The 20978-nt window shown below is 46.8% G+C and overlaps 1 protein-coding gene across 1 annotated transcript; it reads right to left on the bottom strand.

The window, feature by feature from the left end:
- Nucleotides 1–125: 125 nt before the first annotated feature.
- On the bottom strand, nucleotides 126–15659 carry ANKRA2 (ankyrin repeat family A member 2). Its single transcript, XM_066617653.1, has 9 exons — nucleotides 15572–15659; nucleotides 12228–12609; nucleotides 10450–10608; nucleotides 9552–9617; nucleotides 6848–6945; nucleotides 4734–4859; nucleotides 3495–3561; nucleotides 3328–3408; nucleotides 126–509 (listed from the first exon to the last, which is right to left on the bottom strand). The coding sequence occupies exons 2-9, from the start codon at nucleotides 12514–12516 to the stop codon at nucleotides 454–456; spliced, it is 942 nt and encodes a 313-aa protein (XP_066473750.1). The 5' UTR covers nucleotides 12517–12609; nucleotides 15572–15659; the 3' UTR covers nucleotides 126–453.
- Between the last annotated feature and the right edge of the window lie 5319 nt (nucleotides 15660–20978).

The following is a 20978-nucleotide window of genomic DNA, read 5'->3' as shown; positions in this document are numbered from 1 at the left end:
CGCCATCTTATTTAGGCATAAAAAAGAGTACTGAACACTCATCAGATTATCTTCAACTGAAGAAGAACCTTTTCTATGGTTTTTATTTTGAGCAAGCGCAGTAGGATCCCTCAGTAGGATCCCTCAGTAGGATCCTTGAAGGCTGGGGTGCACGGACTCCAAGTAAAAGTCAGACTGAAGAATGGGAAGGATAGAAAACTGGGAGGAATCTCCTCCTGGGGGCTTCTTAAGGCCTTGCAAATTATTGCAGTTTTGCCTGTATAGGAGAGCCCATTCTGCACACTCTTCTCCTCCAACAGAAAACTGACAGTTTTCACTCTTGTTTGGTAAGTAATTAGGGGGTTCCCGCCTCAATGACTGGACTGAAGTAAAAAAAAAATCCAAGTCTTTATCTTGTTGAACAGTGCTAAAATAACAGTTCAAATAATATATGAAATCTTCACTAAAATGGCATTATTCTTTGATGTTCTGAAGGAGTGTTAATAAATGAGACTCAATAACCTGTTGAACTAAAGAAAGGGAAAAAATGGTTAGTATTCATCCTTTACTGTAAGTAGTAGTTTATCCTGGATATATAAATGGGAGAGTATGAAGAAACTGACTACCATACGAATGAAGGGTGCACAAAGAGTACGACAATTAGATGCTAATCTCACATCGCAGTTCCCAACATTCCGTTGCCATACTACAGGATGGCAAAGAGGCCCCCATTTATTGTATCTGTAATTGGTCTATATTTTTAATGTGTTCAAAGATTTGGTTTGTTTTGTAATACTTGAAAGTTAAACAAATTAGTTCCCCCCATTCAATGTAATTTTTAAATGTAGGGTTACCCAAAAACAAAGGGGAATTTAGTACCTGTGAGGCCTCCCTGTGGGGGGAGGGGAGGGCCCGCCCAGTCTTTCCGAGGGGGACCCCCTTGTGGAGGCCTCAGGCTAGTTCACCAGAAGAAAGGGGGTTGTGTCACCCGGCTCTCTCTCTTTGAGTTGGCAGCATTTGCCATCGTCAGGAGCTGCTGCCAGCAGATCCTCCTGCCTGCTCTTCTAACTCCCAAGTGCCTTGTCATCCCTGGCCTCCAGGCTTATGTAGGGCAGACCCCTCCCCTTTGGCCCCTCCCCTTCCCTCACAGGGATGGTACAAAAAGGGCATGTCTCTGGGACTGCCCTCCCCTGGGATTACCACAACTCCTCCTCTTCCTCTCTCTGTTTCCCTCCCACCTCCTCTTACCTGGAGTTGCCAGGTTTGTTCCTGAGAGGGCTGGGAAGGCTGCTGCCTCTGCTCTGGTCTCTGCCTTTGGGGGGTGGGCTGGCCCTGCCCACCTGGGTCCTGTAGCTCTGCAGACGACATCAGGAGGTCCAGCTGTGGGCTCCCGATGTCATAGCCAGGTGCCCTGCCTGGCAAGGCAGGTCCTGGCTGGCTGGGCAAGGGAGTGCTGCCCTTCTCCCCTGAGGCGGGGGAGGGGCAGCTGCCTAGCAGCCGAATGGCCTGTGTCCTGTCTCCCCCCTCCCTCCTCCAAGGCGGAAGCAGAAGTGGGGGGTTCAGCACGCATTGTTCCTCTGCTGCGCTTTGCCGCCCACAGGAGTGCCCAGGCAGCGTATGGGGAGGTGGCCCTATGTTCCACCGGCTTCCTCCCTGATCCTCTGGCCCAGAAGTCTTCTAACTGGGTAAGTTGGGGGCCTGTGGGAGGAGAGGAACCCTGACAGTACCTATATCTTTAACCATTGTATAGAAGAGGGAATTTTGGCAGGTATGGCTATTTAAACCTTCCATGTTGAGTTGCACCTGCCAAAATTCCCTCCTCTATACAATGGTTAAAGGTGCAGGCACTCCCCCCCCCTTTATATCTGGTAACCTTATTTAAGTGTACCACTTCTCTTTGTAATTATCTATGAATGGCTGACACCATTCCTATGGAGAAGGAAAGTGCTGCACTTGGGGACACTGTTGTAAGGCAAAAGCTGTTTGCAGCTCAATAGTGGGTGGCCCAGTCACCATCAGCTGGGGACTGATATATGACTTTGTGCAAAAAGCACACTGCACTTTCAATGGTCCTTTCTAATAATAAGCTCATTCACCACACCCTTCTCCTTTGCTCCATTATAATGACAGGCATTTAACTAGGCATTCAACATTCACCACAACCTTCTCCTTTGCCCCATTACAATGATAGGCATTTAACTATAAGTCACTTCTGAGTCCATCTCTTGGTTACATTCTAGAGCAGAGGTGTCAAATACATTTCATACAACAGGCTGAATAGCATTCATGGTGCCTGCTGAGGGCCAGAAGTGACATCATTAAGCAGGTGATGGCCAGAAATAAGTACTTTTTCTCAAGAAGGATCTCATTAGCTGTAAATGACACAAAATATGCAAATCTTGACCATATTTTCAAGATATGGGAGAGCCCAATTATCACAAAAACCATCCTTTCAGCTGTGCTACTTCTGCCAAGGCATCTTTTTGCAGTCCACCAGCTGAAAGCGTTCTGCAAAGCTATGCCTCAGCAAAAGCGGCATGGCTGCCCATGTATTAACTGGGCTCTCCCTGCACTTTGGCAGCTTCTCCTTTTCTCACCTGCCCTGGTCTGCCTCTTTCCCCATACTGTTCCTTGCCTGTTGAGGCCTCCTTCTGTCTCTCAGCATCTCAGCAGAAGCAGCACTACTGAAGGATGTCTGTGGGAGGGCACAATTACCATGTGGTCCTCCCCTTCAGCAGTAATACCTCAGCAAATGTGGAGCTGCTGAAAGAGTGGCCTGTATGATAATAGGGGTCTATCAGTGCCATCCTTTCAGCAGTGCTGCTTCTGCCAATGCATCACTTCCCAGCTCAGCAACTGATGGTGATGCTGGGGAGAGCCCGATTATCATGTGGTCTGGATAAAGAGTGTCCATGGGCAATATCTAGCCTTCAGCCCTATGCTTGACATTCTAGAGTGACCAAAAAGTGGAACACAGCCGCACTACATGCAGATAAAGGCAAACTCGGTTCCCAGTGCCCTGACCTTTCCGCTGAGTTCTAAGCAGACTAGTCTGTAACATGGCAAGGTGGGGAAAAAGACAAATTTAGCCCTAGACAGCTTAACTATCTGTTCTGGGGTGTGGGTGTTTGCAGACACAAACGCACACAGCATAGTCAGTTGAGGAACAGTACAGAGAATCAAAGTACACTTTTCCCCAACTGTGCAGTCACAAACTGTAACTTTTCTCCTTTGTGACATTACCATACAATTGAGAGAGAAAAAATGTTAAAGTTGTAACCTGCTTATACAGAAAGAAGGAGCAACAGCCAGTGAAATAGGTAAAGCTTAAAGTACTTGAATACATACCACTGCGATGGCCCAGGGCTACAGCCAGATCCATGGAATTGTATCCAGAATCTGTCTCTATTGTTGGATCAGCACCATGCTCTGTTAAAAACAATGCAAAGTTTAAGTTGTTAATGTCATGTGTTGCTTTTGGTTCTCACTGGCTAGTACCATCTTCAAATACTCACCTAAGAGTATTTTGACACATTTCACATGGTTTCCATGAACGGCATACAGCAAGGGTGTGCCACCATTCTGTAAAAAGTTAGGATATTTTAGAGGTCACTCAATGGCCAAAACAGGTTTATGTACATCACACTAAAAGCAGGACTCATACTTGGTCCCTAAAAGCTCCTTTTAAAAAAATCCTAGGTCCCTAAAGTCCCTAAAAATGAGTATATGAAATTTGAAGAATTTATGTAATTTTTAAAATGATTTTCAGTATAATTTTTAAGGCAAGTTGCAGCAATTCAGGCCCAATGTTGCATTTCTCCTGGAGGTATTTCCCAGAAACAATGAAGTGTTTCTGAATTTTAGACTTGAATCTGAGGGCTTCCATTTGGACCATAAATTAAGTAACAGACCCTACTTAAATTAATAACATAATAGGCATTATACAAAATAAAGAATACATGGGGAGGGAAGAGAAAAACAACCGAATGCAAAACTTCTGTAACTAACAGGTGGGATGGCCACTGAGAAGGGAAGGAGAGGAGCCAGGTGGTAGCTGGTCAGAGGGGAACTTTGGTGAGTAAAGCATTGTACTGGGGAATAAAGGGGTGGTGAGAACAAAGTGCACCTTCTGACACCGACTTTAAAATCAAGCTTTTAACTTCATAATAACTATCATTCTTAGGGTGCAATCCTGAGGTGCCCTTAGCCTGGCGCCTCCTCGTGAGTTGGTTAGACCAGCGTGCCTCAGGGATGTCTGGCCTGAATTCAGCCTCTGTGCCGATGGAGGCACCGAGCCTTGCATCAGCCAAGCTTGGCTGACGCAAGATTGCCCCCTTAGCTGGACAATTAGTAGTCCACAATAGTTAATCACTGAGCTGCTACCACCGTTCAGAGCGCGATACCATAGTCTTTCGAGACTGAAGGTTGCCAACGAGAACGAGCTACCACCTCCAACAATCAGCTGGTGGTGAACACATAACTCACTTGAATCCTAGAGAGGAACTGAGGTTGTGCCAGTTCTCTGGTATGAACAGCCAGATGGATACAGAAGCAGGTAAGAGAGCCACCTGTGTTTAAATAACCAGCTCACCACAACTTCGTTCCAACACTGGAGAAGGATTTGTTGTGGAAGCAAGTATAATCAATACCCAAACTATAGTGAGTGTGTTCACCCTCAATCCCCAGCCAGATTTATGCCAAGTTCATGGTGCAAAAGCAGCTGAAGGGAGCAGCAGTCCATGTAGGAAACTTACCCAGTCATACTCATTTACGTCAACTCCGCAGTCAAGCAGCATCTTGACAATGTCTGTGTATCCTTTACTACATGCCAATGACAGTGCACTTTCTCGCCCCTTCCCCAGAATCTGTGGGTCAGCACCCTGGCAGAAAAAGCATTCATGATAAATGTGCTGTTGTATATCAGTCACAAAATTATAGATGGGAGGAATCCCTCAGGGACAATCTGATGAAGATTCTGGTGAACTAAACCTCTGACAATGCTTAGCTATTACTTTTAAAAGCAGAAAAGATTCAAAAAGTTCTGTAAATAATTTGTTCTACTGGACAATTAAGTGATGGCTCCACTGAGGCTTAAAGTTATTGTTTCTTGGCTCTGGCCCAAGTAAACATTTACTCCCCATTTTCTTTATGAGAGTTTCCAAATCTTTGCAAAACTGCCATATCTCCTCTTTCACAATCCTGCAGCACCCCCCCACCTCCGCAAACAGCAGTGCGTGAGGAAGGAGGGAGGAGTACCAAATCCAGTTAAAGCACCTGGAGCAGACATGGGTAGCATTTGATATCCACCTCATCCCTGTGGATCCCCTGGAAGGTCAAGTCCAAAGTGGGACCTAGGTCATTCAGAGCTTTTCAAGGCACTACCTATGATCACTTTGTCTGATTCCTTTTGAGTTAGCAGCTAGTGTTTTTTTCCTCTTGTTTTGCTTAAAGTTGAGAATACTTTCTTTTGTCTCAAAATGGATGGTGAACAAATATCAATCATATTTCAATGGACCTTACTCCCATGTAAGTTTGCACAGAATCTTGTCTAGAATCTGAATGCCAGATCTGCTTCTCTAAAATTCCTACCTAAAAAGAAGCTGGCCTCCTTGAAGTGAGCATGAGGAAAAATGCGACTCTTATGAGCATGAGGAAAGACAAGGTTGCTTGGATCTTTGACACCTGCATAATACAATCTCATGCAGAGCTCTGCAGGGGCTGCTGCAAGCTCTTGGTGGCCAAGAGAACACCAGTGAAACATGTGGGGCTTATGGCAGTGTGCTTGAGGAATCCCTAAAGGGGTCCTGCAGAGCTCTAGGGTTTCACGGAGCACAGTTTAAGAAACACTGCTCTAGACCAGCCATTTTCAACCACTGTGCCATGGCACACTGGTGTGCTGCAAATGGTCTGCAGGTGTGCCACAGGAGTTTGGAGGAAGGTCATATATTAATAGGCCAATGGTGATGTGAGGACCCCACCAGCAGCATAGCGCGCTTTACCAATTGTCAAAAGACTGATGGTTGGCCTTGACCATTTTAGCACCTTCTTAGTGTGCCTTGAGATGAAAAGGGTTGAAAATCACTGCTCTAGACCAGGGGTGTCCAAACCCCGGCCCTGGGGCCACTTGCGGCCCTCAAGGCCTCTCAATGCGGCACTCAGGGAGCCCACAGTCTCCAATGAGACTCTGGCCCTCCAGAGATTTGTTGGAGCCCACACTGGCCTGACACAACTGCTCTCTGCGTGAGTGTGACTGTTTGACCTTTCACGTGAGCTGTGGGATGAGGGCTCCTTCCACTGCTTGCTGTTTCATGTCTGTGATGCAGTAGCAGCAGCAAAGGAAAGGCCAGCCTTGCTTTGTGCAAGGCCTTTTATAGGCCTTGAGCTATTGTAAGACCTTCATTCATTAATATAACTTCATCTTTAATATATTCATTTATGTAAACTTATGTAACTTTATTCAAATTTTAAATGTAAATTAATTCTTTTTTTTTCCTGGCCCCCGACACAGTGTCAGAGAGACGATGTGGCCCTCCTGCCAAAAACTTTGGACACCCCTGCTCTAGACTATAAGTATGCAGCTTATTCAGAAGTTATGCATAAATATATTCAGACGTTATGCACTTCAAAGCTCTTTATTGGCAACTCTCCTCTGAATCTGGCACGTAATTAAGTAATGACCAAATCAAGAGGAAAAATTCCAGCCTGGGATTTAACTCATGCAGATCAGGTGACACTATGACTTCCTGTATACAAGTGTATACAAAGTGCCCTTTAAGAACCTTCAGAATCCTACTAGCAATTGCCTTTTCTGAAACACTACATTTAATGAATGTGTCACTAAAGTATAAAGTGAACTATTTTCACTTACATTTTGAAGCAGAAATTCTACCACTGCTATCTGCCCATGAGCTGCAGCCCACATCAAAGGGGTAAAGCCTTCTTCATCTGTATGGTTGATTACATTTTCTGTTTAACAAAATACAGCATATAACTTTTTAGTGCTGGAATCCATTTGATGCTGGAGTATATTATGATAACTTGCATAGGAGTCTAAAACTAAATCTGTCTTGCGATGACATCATGCATAAAACACCATTTAAAAAATGGAACATGTTGATGCTTTTTGCATTCTCACAGATAAACATAACATAAAAAGCAAATGATTTATCCAAAAATGTAAGCCTTAACTATTTTTAAAGCAGGGGTGTCTGGAATATTTTTAAGTGCTTTCCTACACATTGTGGGAGTATACCAAACATTTGTTTAAAGAAATTTAGCATTTACATGAATCTCTTTCTGTATGCACATCTTTATTATGTTTGCTTTCCAGAAGCATTTTAGATTTTTTTTTCTCCACCATCAAATGTTAATAGCAATCTTTCTCCTCAATAACTGCACAGGATGACAATTTGAAAGCCACTGCCAGTGGGCAGTTGTGACCAGTAAAAAGAAAACAGAGAAGATTGAGAGTGAGCCTCTGTTCAAGCCAGGTGGCCATACTATGAATCTGTCTGAAACTATAAATGCAGCAAATAAATCAACAGTGACATACTGTATCAGAATTCATCTCACACTTGTGACCTGTTTCATCTTCAGTCAAGAGTACACCATCATGCAGCTGCCATTCATAATGATACTGCAGATGTGGACACATTTCACATTATAGGTAAGAAAGCTTATTTTTAATACTGACCTTAAATAAGCAGAGTTCTGAACTTATAAAGGAAGAGTTCCCAAAAACACTTGTTAGCACTACAGGAAGTTATTTATTGGACCATATGACTCCTGGCTCTATCATCCTGAAGTGGGGAGCAGAAACCTGCAGCTAGAAGCTTTGCAGAAACCTGCAGCTAGCAGACATGAAAGAGATACCTTTGTGCCAGAACTGGAAGTCCTATTTTAGCAACCATTTATCCAAAGCCAATTACTTTCAATTCTCATTGAAAGTAAATGAAAAATTAAGGCTACAAATAAAGGGTTGAACAGAATTTCAGGCACGGTAGGTTTGACTGGAGCACCACTGCACAGGCGACCACAAATACAGTTGCCAGTGACAACCATATCTGGAGACTAGCAATGACCCCTTGTAGGTCCAAAACAAAATGTCAAAACAAAACAAAAGGTGAGAGATGTCCTCACCTGCCCAGAAGTCTCCATGCAACACAGAGAACTTCCAGGGACTGAGGTCTCTCACTTTGTGCTGAGCACATTGGATAATAACCTGCAGTACCTCCAAGTCCTTCGAGAAATGAAGGGGATTCAGTGTAGGGGGTCAGGTTTCATCTTGCTTTATGCTAGGGTTTAAAGAGAGACAGAGAAACAGTGAGAGTTTCTTTCTGCTTCTCTTTAAAGACCAGTATAAAGCAAGAGAAGCCTTGCTTTAATTTCTGGGGACCCAAAGAACAATCAAGGAGGGAAGGACTTTGTTCAGTGCTCAAATTATAAGGGAGCCAGAAAGGACCTGGCCCCTATATCTTTTGTGGAGACCACCATTTTAGAAAGCTACATGGAGGGAGATGATTTGGCTAAAATTGAGGGGGGGGGAATTAGGGTACAGAACTTGTTGATTTCATTCAGGGTTCCTTCACATTTCCAGTATAACTGAGCACTGGGGGCCCAATCCTACCCAACTTTCCAACACTGGTGCAACCGCATTGCAGCCCCAAGGTAAAAGAATACATGTTCTCATACCTTGAAGAGGTCCCATTGACTGCCCACCCACCGCAGGATGCAGCGCACACCCCATTGGTACAATTGCACCAGTGCTGGAAAATTAGAGAGGATTGGGTCCTCAGTTGGTTTTAAGAAAAAGTAATAGTTGGCTACTAGGCCAAGCTAAAATTTGTGGTACTTGTCACAGTAGCATTGCACAGTAAGTAATGCCTCTTGAGATTAGTGCCAGGACTGAATAAGAAAAAGCAAAAGGGCCAGTTGGGACTAACCTCTCCTAACATTTGGAATGTTTCCCTTGTCCATGTTGCATTTCACCAGAATCACAGGAAGCTTGAATTACTGCTCCAACCAGAGTGTTACAGTGTTAAACAAAGGCTATACATACTTATGTGATAGTAAGCCCCAATGAACAGAGTAGGACTTACTACTCAGTAAACACATATAGGATAGAGCACCAGAAAAAGAGCTTACTATTAAATCCACATCCCTCCCAAAAGTGTGAAAACACAAAGCCACTGCTATATTTGACTTCTCTGCTTCCCTAGTAGTAGGAATTTACATGATAGTCCATGAGAAGTTTGACACTATGAGCCACTAAACAGTGGTTCTCAACTGGTGGGAGCCACCAGTTAATCATGACCCAATTTTTGGTAGTTTGCGGGATTGACAGCGCAGATCAGGCTATGTGCATCAGAGGTTAGACAAGTTGCTACTGGGGGAGGGGGCACTGCTGCCCAATTACCATTACAGCCACACCTCAGGGCATTTATAAATCAGGCAGCAGAATCTAGGGCTGCTAAAAGGCTTGAGAACCACTGCACTAAGCTAAAACATTTAAAAATCACTTTCACAGAATGTATCATGTGAAGAACAATTGAAATTATTTATGCAAACAGCACCTTGCTCAATGCGTGTAGCTAAGTACAACATTTCTCCTTGAGCTGCCAGCTGATGAACAGAGAGAGCTGCGAAAACAATCACAGAAAGATATATTACAATCTGCTATACAATCGTACTGTGAACTGAAAACTATAAAGTTGACTGGGTGGCTTAAAATATAAAGGTCATGACACCAAGATTTTGAAAGAACAAAAAAAAAGCACATGGTATGGGAGTGGGTCACAGGATTTACTTCCTGGCAATCTCAGCCTTCATTGACAGACAAGTTTCTAGCACATATCACACAAAAATACACTTGAAAGAGCATGGGAAATGCTGCGGAAATCCCAAAACCCAGAAAGGGAACAGGTGGGGCAATCCTACCCTCCCCCAAGTTGGCACAAGTCCCTTGTATTGGCTCCCAAGTGCTGTGAACATGCTGTAAAGCACACTTGTGGCTACTCAGGAACTGGCTGGGCCAGCACATGTATGTGAGGCACCAGGACAGTGTGAGTCTGTGCTGGCATGGGCAGAATGGCATAGGGGGTGGGAGAAGGTTTAGGGAGGGCAGAATGGATGTGGGGAGAGGCATTTCATGGTGGCCTGTGTGTTCCAGTGCAGGTTAGGATTGAGCCCTAAATAAGACTCTCAGGCTGCAGTCCTAACCACATTTTCCCCGGGAGTAAGCCCCATTGAACAAAATAGGATTTACTTCTGAGTAGACCTGGTTAGGATTGTGCCCTCAGTAAGTGAACAGGGTTTATGTATCCTTGCATCCCTTATAACTATCAAAGACACCTTCTATTCTTAATCTATATTCATCTTAGTCCAATCAACTTTGGAGAAGAAGGTAACTCCTGCACATTTTCTCAGAAACCTGCCTTGCATGGGCTGATCCCTATTCCCCCTTGCACTTACAGTTTACAAGCAAAGGTGTTGTAGAGACTTCATTCCCTCTGTGTTTGTTTGTCAAAGTGGTTGACTGTTTTATAGGTGAAAAATGCTTAGTAGTTGATGGAGTGTAGACATGTCTTACTTGAATCCCAGGCGAAGGAGAAGTATGGATATTGCACTCCGCTAAATGAAGAGAGAAAATAAAAGTTGCAACAGCTGTAGGAATAACTAAATAAAAGCAATATGCTAAGGATGATAATCCAAGGCAGTTGGAAAGGCCCATACACCAGCAATAAAAGAGCTAAGCATTGACCAAGAAATGGAACAGATGCAAGATACAATACTGGGTGAGTTCAGATGTAAACCAAATTCATAATTTAGCACTACGTAAACCAGTCCGGTACATCTGCAGTTTTCAAACTCTCTGGGAGTTTGAAACCCACAGTAAGTCCTTGCGGGGACGAGGGGAGGCAGCGGCAGTGGGAAAAACCACTTCTGGTTTTGCGGAGGCAGAACACGATTGCTCACTTTCACTGCTGCTGACCTGGGGAGCCCTGCAGATAGTCACACAGGACTCACCGCACCCAGGGAAGGCTTCTGCAGGGACTGGTGAGTGCACCCCAGTCCCTGCAGCTCTGTCAGAAGTGAAAGTGGAGCGATTGCACTCCGCTTCCGGTTTAGCAGAGGTGGGGCACGATCGCCCCACTTTCGGGGAGCCCTGCAGACAGCCATGCAGGGCTCCCCGCACCCCAGGGAGGCTGCAGGAGGCTGTGGTGAGTGCAGCCAAGCCCCTGTAGCCCTGAGCGGCGCAATCCCCAGGATTGCTGCCTCCTCCTTGCCTCCTGGCTGCCCCCGCCCCTTAAGGGCAAAGTAGCCAGGGCCCTCAAGCTGGGGCATCGCAATGCCCCAGTCTGAAAACCTCTGCAGTATATATATGCTTCCCCCTTCCCTTATGCCTGCAGTTTTCAAACTCTCCAGGAGTCTGAAACCCGCAGTAAGTCTTTGCAGGGGCGGGGGGGGCGGGGCAGCAGGGGCAGGGGGAAGGCAGCCATGCAATCCCTAGGATCGTGTTGCTCAGGGGGCTGCAGGGACTGGAGTGCACCCTCCAGTCCCTGCAGCAGGCATCCCTGTGTGTGGGAAGCCCTGTGCGAGCGCCTGCAGGACGCCCCAAGTCAGGGAAAGGGAGAGTGGAGTGATCTGCCCCACTCTCCCTTTACTTGACCTGGGGAGCCCTGCAGGCACTCGTGCAGGGCTCCCCGCACACAGGGACAGCTGCCGCAGGGACTGGAGGGTGCACCCCAGCCCCTGCAGCCCTGTCAGAAGGGAAAGCAAAGTGATTGTGCCCTGCTTCTGGTTTTGCGGAGTGCGGCGCGATCGCTCCGCTTTCACTTTTCCTGACCTGGGGAGCCCTGCCAAAGGTTGCGCAGGCTCCCCACACCCCCGGGAGGCTGCAGGAGGCTTGGGCAAGTGCACCCAAGCCCCTGCAGCCCCCCTGAGCGACACAGTCCTGTGGATCACACCACTGCCTTCCCCCTGTCTCCTGCCTGCCCCCGCCCCTTAAAGGGGCAGAGGCCAGGACCCACAGGCTGGGGTGTCGTGACGCCCCAGTTTGAATACCACTGCCTTATGCCCTTCCAGGTTTTCAGAAAACCAGGATTCAACATTTCTGTGGGCTGAATCTTTCATGACATTAAGGGCATTCCATATAAAGGAAATGGTACAACTGTATATATCTGCTGACATATGCCACGTTATCCCTCTTATACAAATAGTGAAAGTTAAAAATATTAAAAAATTATCACCTTTAAATAATACAGAAGCCACTTCAAGATCAGAGTTCACTTGATCTTGAATGTTTTTGCTATCTTCTTCATTCAGGGACTTGACAAATCGAGAACACACATTCATATCAAACCTATTGGGTAAAATGAATTTCATTCCCATAGCGACACTCTGAGCTGGTCCTTCCTCTACACTGGAATCGAGGTGATGCTCCACTTTAATATCTGGCATGTGAGACAAGCTGTAGTTGCTAGCACAGTCTTCCACAATTAACTGGGCACCAACATCTAGATTTGTTGAAGATTCCATTATCCAAGTACCAGTTACATCAGGTTTTTTATACAACTTTGACTTCTAAAGCATGTCTTTTAAAAATCTCAGTTGATTTACAACAATCTGCAACTGAAAACAAAACATTAATAGGTTAACAATGCCATTCACTCATAAGGCAAAACACTTAAAAGGTTATTCTGAACAGCTGCAGTTATTTATTTTGAGCAAGCATAACTCACTCTTCAGGTCTGGTATGAAATCCCATAGCTACTCCCATTTTTTTTGTAGGCTACATACAGTTGTAGCAGAGGTTTATACGTGTTCACTAAGTAAACACTTATGTAAACACTAAGTTCACTTAGGGCACAATCCTAACCGGGTCTACTCAGACTCAAGTCCTATTTTGTTCAATGGGTCTTACTCTCAGGAAAGTGTCTATTGAAATCATAGTCTATTGAAATCATTTTCTTACTTCTTTCTTTCTTACTTCTTTCTTACTTACCTGGCTATTATACTATCTGTGAAGAAAAATATTTGATTGCAATGGACAAATAATGTTAAGAGCTTAATCCTGCAGTTTTCAAACTCTCAGGGAGTTTGAAAGCCACATTAAGTTCTTGTAGGGGTGGGAGGGAGGCAGCGGGGGTGGGGGGAAGTCAGCAGAGCTATTTCCCAGAATTGCACTGCTCAGGGGGCTGCAGGAACTCGGGTGCACTTACCAGAACCTCCTGCAGCCTCCTGGGTAAGTGTACCCGAGCCCCTGCAGCTCCCTGAGCGGCGCAATCCTGGGGATCATGCCTCCTTCCTGCCTCCTGGCTGCCCTGCCCCTTAAGGGGGCAGAGGCCAGGGCCCACAGGCTGGGGTATCATGATGCCCCAGTTTGAACAGCCCTGGCTTAATCAATAAATTTGTGTACAATTCAGCAATGATCATAATGTTTAAATAAAAAACAAAAACACTGGAGGGAATGCTTTGAAAATAAATCCTATGGTCCATAGTCTGTTCCGCCTATAATGAATGCATATGAATGCTGCAATTAGATTCACCAAGTTCCATAGCAGTGTTGGGGAGTGGATTCCATCTGCTCCATCAGCAGATTCCATCAGCAATTCCATCTGCTCTGAGTGTGGGAGGATGGAGGCCAGAATGTGAAGCCAGATCGGAATGAAATACCTTGAATGTAGTCGTTCTTGAAAGAAAGAACCTTCTTTGAAATTGTAAAAATCCCTATTTAATAGGGATTTAATAAAGCCTGCCTATGTAAACCGCCTTGAATAAAGACCAAGAAAGGCGGTATATAAATACCTGTTATTATTATTATTATTATTATTTTTATTTTTTTAGATAAGTTTTGCTTGTAAGGTTTGAACTTTCAGAAGTAGAACTGATCTAAACAAGATTTTTCTGGTGTATTTTGAAAATACTTATTAGGGGGAGAGGATAAGAAGGCTGTAGCACATTTAAAGCACAATCCTAACCCCTTATGTCAGTGCTTTCCAGCACTGACTTAAGGGCAATGCAGCTCTGAGGAAACAAATACTCCCTTACTTTGAGGAGGCCTCCATGAATGACACCCAACTGCAGGATGCAGCACATGTCCCATTGGCACTGCTATGCCAGTGTTGGAAAGCACTGACATAAGAGGTTAGAATTGTGCCCTTAAAGAGTTGGTCCCCTTGCATGGGCAACTAAGCTGGATGTTATAATGCAAGGTCAAACAAAAGTACAAAGCTAGATGTACATACTTGTCCCTTGCTCATACAATACCCAACATCAGATGGTTGTGGGGTCCAGTGAATGAGAAATTTTGTTTGAATCCCATCTCCCTATCACAGATGTTTTTCATGCCCTTCTTTAAGATTTCATGTTCTAAAAATTGGTCACTTGTGATTGTTTACTTAAAAGATTTTTACCCCGCCTTTCCTCTGCAGAAGCAGATGTCCAAGATGGCTTGCAATTTCCAGTTAGAATATACAACATATAAGAACAATAAATAGAAAATAGTATTTAATAAAGTGGCCCAAATTAAACCCAAGCTGCAGTCTGCTGTCTTCACTGGGGGGGGGGGGGGGGTTCGAGGGTAGATAGAATGCCAGATGCAATGGAGGGCACCAGGATGCAGTTCTCTTGTTGCCCTGAGGCATCTGGTGGGCCGCTGTGGGGTATGAGAAGCTGGACTGGAGGAGCCCTGGGCTTGATCCAGCAGGGCTCTTCTTAGGTTCTTAGTGCAGAGGTGAAAGTTGTGCCAAACAACATCTTATGCAGGGATGGATAGAAGAATGTTCTTTTCCCTCTCACACCTCACCAGAACCAGGGGACATCCATTAAAACTGAATGTTGGGAGAGTCAGGACAGACAAAAGAAAATATTTCTTTACTCAGCGTGTAGTTCATCTGTGGAACGCCTCGCTATGGGATGCGATGGCATCTGGCTGAGATGCCTTTAAATGGGCAGAATCGATGAAGGAAAAGCCCATCACAGGTTACAAGCCGTGACACGCACGTGCAACCTCCTGATCTCAGAAGGAGGCCACCTCAGGTGCAAGGGGGGGGCAGCAGCATGCAGGTCTCTTGCATGCTCCCTGACCACCTGGTGGGGCCACTGCAAGACGCAGGAAGCTGAACTGGATGGGCCTCTGGTCTGGCCCAGCAGGTGGCAGTACTTCTCCAAGGAAGCACTTAGTCACCCCGCCTGTCAAGAGCCTGCAGAACTCCTTGCCACACGAGGTGGTGGCACCTAGCCTGGGTGCCTTCAAGAGAGCACACTGAGGGAGGGAAAGTCCACCACCGGCGACAAGCAGGACGGGTCTGTGCTGCCTCCTGGCTCCCTCGGAAGGCCAGAGGGGGCCACAGGGGGCGGGTCTCCTGCTGCTCCCCAAGGCACCTGGCGGGCCCCGCGAGAAGCAGGAGGGGCTCCCCTTGTGCCCTCGGGGTAACCTCGAGCGGCCCCTGTGCCGCCTCCCAGCGCCTGTCAGAGGAGGCCGGGCTCCAGGCAGGCCTCGAGGCGCCCACGGAGTCCTGCGGCTGGACAGGCCGCGAACGTGGCTCTCCTCACAACCAGTAAACACGACGGGCCGCGCCGCATAGCTCACCCGCTCCACGTCCTGCGCCTCACGCACCGCACAGCCACCCTCGCCGACTCTACCCCAGCGCAGCCGTTGTTATTGTTGTCTTGTGACGTCACTTCCGCCGAACGCGCAGCGGAGGGGAAGACTCCGCCCACGGCCCTGGCCATAGACTTAAAACCACACACTATGTCTAGAGTCGCATGAAGAGGTTCACTTCCGGGTTTCAGTCTGAGGCCAAATTGGGTCTGTTTGACAGCTGCCCACGGGAAACATGGAGACCCCCAGAACTGTGCGTAGCGGTGACCGGAAAGCAGGAGATGCTGGCAGGGTAGGGCAGGGGCAGCTGAGCATGGAAGTGCTTGAAAAGCTGCACAAGCCAGAATCTCCCCTTTTGTGCAATGGTTAAAGGTAGGGCACCCTGGCCCTGTTTGCATCTGGTAATCCTTCAAATCAGGGCAGCTGTGGGGGGTGGGGAGGTTAGGGTAGCTAATTTATTATCTAATTATTCTGTGGAACTCCTTGCCACAGGGAGTTGTGATGGCATCTGACTAGATGTCTTTAAAACGGGATCATTGGAGAGAGTTATGAACAAAAAAGCCATCATAGGTAGGGTGAACTGTGGTGTTTTTAAGTGCTTAAGCAGAAGCACACAGAAAGCCTTGGTGCGATGGCAATTACGGGCAAACCCTCCCTTGTTGGCAAACCGACAGGAATGCTAGTTCCCAGGCTGAAGTGTGACAATAGCTGATACAGCACTCTGTGAAGAAGCACCCATTGTTCTCACCCCTGTATGAGATTCTAATGTGGCTTTATCTGAGAACCGAATGTAGCAATGTTGCAAGTACAATAAAAACGCAGGAGGAGGCTAGTAGAATCAGCTTCTCTCTCTCTCTGCACTCTCAACCCTCAATATGTCTGCTGTTTCTTGATTTTCTGTCTAACCATTCATTGCTTCTGCTCTCGCACCTATATCCAGCAACCTGACCCCTGGGCTTTGGTTGCTCCCCCAAGGGTCACTGCAACAGTGAACTGATACAATGGAGGACAGTGTGGCTTTACCTTTAACCACTATATAGAACATAAGAGTTCTATATAGAGTTCTATATAGAAAACATAGAGTTTTGCTGTCATCATGGTCTCTGTGTCAGCAATACGTTCTTCAACACGAAGCCACAACACAGAGTCTCTTGGAGACACCCAAGATCAAAGCACTGGCACCAGCTCGACCTGATTCTCACCAGATGCTCCAGCCTTCCCAGCACCAAGATCACACGCAGCTATCAGAGTGCTGCCTGTGACACTGACCACTCCCTGATGTGCAGCAGAGTGAAACTGCAAACAAAGCGACTGTATCACACGAAAAAGGAAGGAAGACCTCACATTGATACCAGCAAGACCCGGGATCAGAGAAAAGTGGAGGAATTTGCACGAGCACTTGAGGAATCTCTTCCAGGCCCGGTCGACGCAAACGCATCCAACAGATGGGAACATTTCAAGAATGCCGTTTACAACACCGCCTTGTCCATATTTGGCAAGAAGACCAACAAGACGGCAGACTGGTTTGAACCCCACTCTGAGGAGTTGACACCAGTCATTGAGGAAAAGAGGAGAGCTCAAGCAGCACACAAGGCCTGTCCCAGTGAGCACAACCTGCAGGTCCTCCGAGCTGCTCGCAGCAAAGTCCAGCAGACTGCCAGGAGATGTGCTAACGACTACTGGCTTCAGCTCTGCTCCCAGATACAGGTAGCAGCTGACACAGGCAACATCAAGGGGATGTATGACGGTATCAAGCTGGCCCTAGGTCCAACACAGAAGAAAATTGCCCCTCTGAAGTCTGCCACAGGCGAGGTCATCCAGGATCGGGCGCAGCAGATGGAACGCTGGGTGCAGCACTACTCTGAGCTATATTCCAGAGAAAATGTAGTCACCGAAGAAGCGCTGAACAACACTGAGTGCCTGCCTGTGCTGGAGGAGCTTGACAGTGAACCAACCCTAGAAGAATTTCACGTGGTCCTGGACTCCCTTGCCTTTGGCAAGGCACCTGGAAAAGACAGCATCCCTGCTAAAGTCCTAAAGTGCTGCAAAGAGATCATCGCTACTGAGCTGCATGAAATCCTCTGTCTCTGCTGGAGAGAAGGTGAAGTACCTCAAGACATGAGAGATGCAAACATCATCATCCTGTACAAGAACAAAGGTGACGGGTGACTGCAACAACTACCATGGCATCTCTCTCCTTAGCGTTGTAGGAAAGTTGTTTGCCCGAGTTGCACTAAAGAGGCTCCAGGTACTTGCAGAGAGCGTTTATCCAGAATCACAGTGCGGATTCCAAGCCAGCAGGTCCACCACTGATATGGTATTCTCCCTTAGATAACTGCAGGAGAAATGCAGGGAACAACGACAGCCACTCTTTATAGCCTTCATAGATCTCACGAAGGCTTTCGACCTGGTCAGCAGGGACAGCCTCTTCAAGATTCTCCCCAGATTGGATGTCCACCCAGGGTCCTCAGCATCATCAGATCCTTCCACAAGGACACGAAGGGCACTGTTGTCTTCGATGGCTCCACATCAGACCCCTTTGACATCCGAAGCGACGTGAAGCAGGGCTGTGTTCTTGCACCAACCTTGTTTGGGATTTTCTTCGCTGTCCTGCTAAAGCAGGCCTTTGGAACTGCAACAGAAGGCATCTATCTCCGGACCAGATCAGATGGAAAGCTCTTCAACCTCTCCAGACTGAGAGCAAAGTCCAAAGTCCAGCTGAAATGTCTTCGTGACTTCCTCTTTGCCGACGATGCAGCTGTCACTACCCACTCTGCCAAAGATCTCCAGCAGCTCATGGATCGTTTTAGCAAGGCCTGCCAAGATTTTGGACTGACGATCAGCCTAAAGAAAACACAGGTCATGGTTCAGGATGTGGACTCACCTCCCTGCATTACAATCTCTGAGCATGAACTGGAGGTTGTCCATGACTTTGTGTACCTTGGCTCAACGATCTCCGACACTCTTTCTCTCGATACTGAGCTAAACAAACGCATCGGTAAAGCAGCTACCACGTTTTCCAGACTCACAAAGAGAGTCTGGTCCAACAAGAAGCTGACAGAACATACCAAGATCCAGGTCTACAGAGCTTGCGTCCTGAGTACACTTCTGTACTGCAGCGAGTCATGGACTCTCCGCTCACAACAGGAGAGGAAACTGAACGCTTTCCACATGCGCGGCCTCCGACGCATTCTCGGCATCACCTGGCAGGACAAAGTTCCTAACAACACTGTCCTGGAACGTGCTGGAATCCCTAGCATGTATGCACTACTGAAACAGAGACGCCTGCGTTGGCTTGGTCATGTTGTGAGAATGGATGATGGCCGGATCCCAAAGGATCTCCTCTATGGAGAACTCGTGCAAGGAAAGTGCCCTACAGGTAGACCACAGCTGCGATACAAGGACATCTGCAAGAGGGATCTGAAGGCCTTAGGGATGGACCTCAACAAGTGGGAAACCCTGGCCTCTGAGGTCCGCTTGGAGGCAGGCTGTGCAACATGGCCTTTCCCAGTTTGAAGAGACACTTTGCCAGCAGTCTGAGGCAAAGAGGCAAAGAAGGAAGGCCCATAGCCAGGGAGACAGACCAGGGACAGACTGCACTTGCTCCCAGTGAGGAAGGGATTGTCACTCCCGGATTGGCCTTTTCAGCCACACTAGATGCTGTGCCAGAACCACCTTTCAGAGCGCGATACCATAGTCTTCCAAGACTGAAGGTTGCCAATACAGAACATAAGAAAAGCCCCATTGGATCAGGCCATAGGCCCATTTAGTCCAGCTTCCTGTATCTCACAGTGGCCCACCAAATGCCCCAGAGAGCACACCAGATAACAAGAGACCTGCATCCAGACCTCCCTTGCTTCTGACATAGCCATTTCTAAAATCAGGAGGTTGCACATACACATCATGGCTTGTAACCCATAATGGATTTTTCTTCCAGAAACTCGTCCAATCCCCTTTTAAAGGCATCCAGGCCAGATGCTGTCACCACATCCTGTGGCAAGGAGTTCCACAGTCCAACCACATACTAAATAAATATTTTCTTTTGTCTGTCATAACTCTCCCAACACTCAATTTTAGTGGATGTCCCCTGGTTCTGGTGTTGTGTGAGAGTGTAAAGAGCATCTCTCTATCCACTTTATCTTTCCCATGCATAATTTTGTATGTCTCAGTCATGTCCCCCCGCAGGCGCCTCTTTTCTAGGCTGAAGAGGCCCAAACGCCGTAGCCTTTCCTCATAAGGAAGGTGTCCCAGCCCAGCAATCATCTTAGTTGCCCTCTTTTGCACCTTTTCCATTTCTACCATATCCTTTTTGAGATGCGGCGACCAGAACTGGACACAATACTCCAGGTGTGGCCTTACCATCTATTTGTACAACAGCATTATCATATTAGTTGTTTTGTTCTCAATACCTTTTCTAATGATCCCAAGCATTGAATTGGCCTTCTTTACTGCCGCCACACATTGGGTCGACACTTTCATCGACCTGTCCACCCCCCCCCCCAAGATCTCTCTCCTGATCTGTCACAGACAGCTCAGAACCCATTCGCCTATATGTGAAGTTTTGATTTTTTGCCCCAATGTGCATGACTTTACACTTACTGACATTGAAGCGCTTCTGCCATTTTGCTGCCCATTCTGCCAGTCTGGAGAGATCCTTCTGGAGCTCCTCACAATCACTTCTGGTCTTTACCACTCGGAAAAGTTTGGTGTTGTCTGCAAACTTAGCCACCTCACTGCTCAACCCTGTCTCCAGGTCATTTATGAAGAGTTTGAAGAGCACCAGTCCCAGGACAGATCCTTGGGGCGCACTGCTTTTCACCTCTTTCCATTGTGAAAATTGCCCATTGACACCCACTCTCTGTTTCCTGGTCTTCAACCAGGTCTCAATCCAGGAGAGGACCTGCCCTCTAATTCCCTGACTGTGGAGTTTTTTCAGCAGCCTTTGGTGAGGGACCATGTGAGCCTCAGCCTTTGGTGAGGGAACGCCTTCTGAAAGTCCATATATATAATGTCCACGGGTTCTTCTGCATCCACATGCCCATTGACCTTTTCAAAGAATTCTAAAAGTTTTGTGAGGCAAGACTTACCATTACAGAAGCCATGCTGATTCTTCCTCAGCAAGGCTTGTTCGTCTATGTGTTTTGAGATTCTATCTTTCATGAGGCATTCCACCATCTTTTCCGGTATAGATGTTAGGCTGACTGGCCTATAGTTTCCCGGGTCCCCCCTCTTTCCCTTTTTAAAAATAGGCGTGACATTTGCTATCCTCCAATCCTCTGGCACTGTGGCTGTTTTGAGGGACAAGTTGCATATTTTAGTCAAGAGATCAGCAACTTCATTCTTCAATTCCTTAATAACTTTTGGGTGGGTGCCATCAGGGCCCGGTGACTTATTG

Source organism: Tiliqua scincoides, chromosome 2 (assembly GCF_035046505.1).
Source record: "Tiliqua scincoides isolate rTilSci1 chromosome 2, rTilSci1.hap2, whole genome shotgun sequence".
Classification (NCBI taxonomy): Eukaryota; Metazoa; Chordata; class Lepidosauria; order Squamata; family Scincidae; genus Tiliqua; species Tiliqua scincoides.
Note: the sequence above shows the minus strand (reverse complement) of the source record. Positions and strands in the feature narration are given on the sequence as shown.

Bases quoted from the DNA above. Each gene is read 5' to 3' on its own strand.
- ANKRA2 (XM_066617653.1), bottom strand. From the start codon at position 12,516: ATGGAATCTTCAACAAATCTAGATGTTGGTGCCCAGTTAATTGTGGAA. The intron at 9,618-10,449 runs GTAAGTGCAAGG...TTGTTTTCGCAG, and splicing joins AACACCTTTGCTTGTAAACT to CTCTCTCTGTTCATCAGCTG. The intron at 3,409-3,494 runs GTGAGTATTTGA...TGTTTTTAACAG, and splicing joins ATGTGTCAAAATACTCTTAG to AGCATGGTGCTGATCCAACA.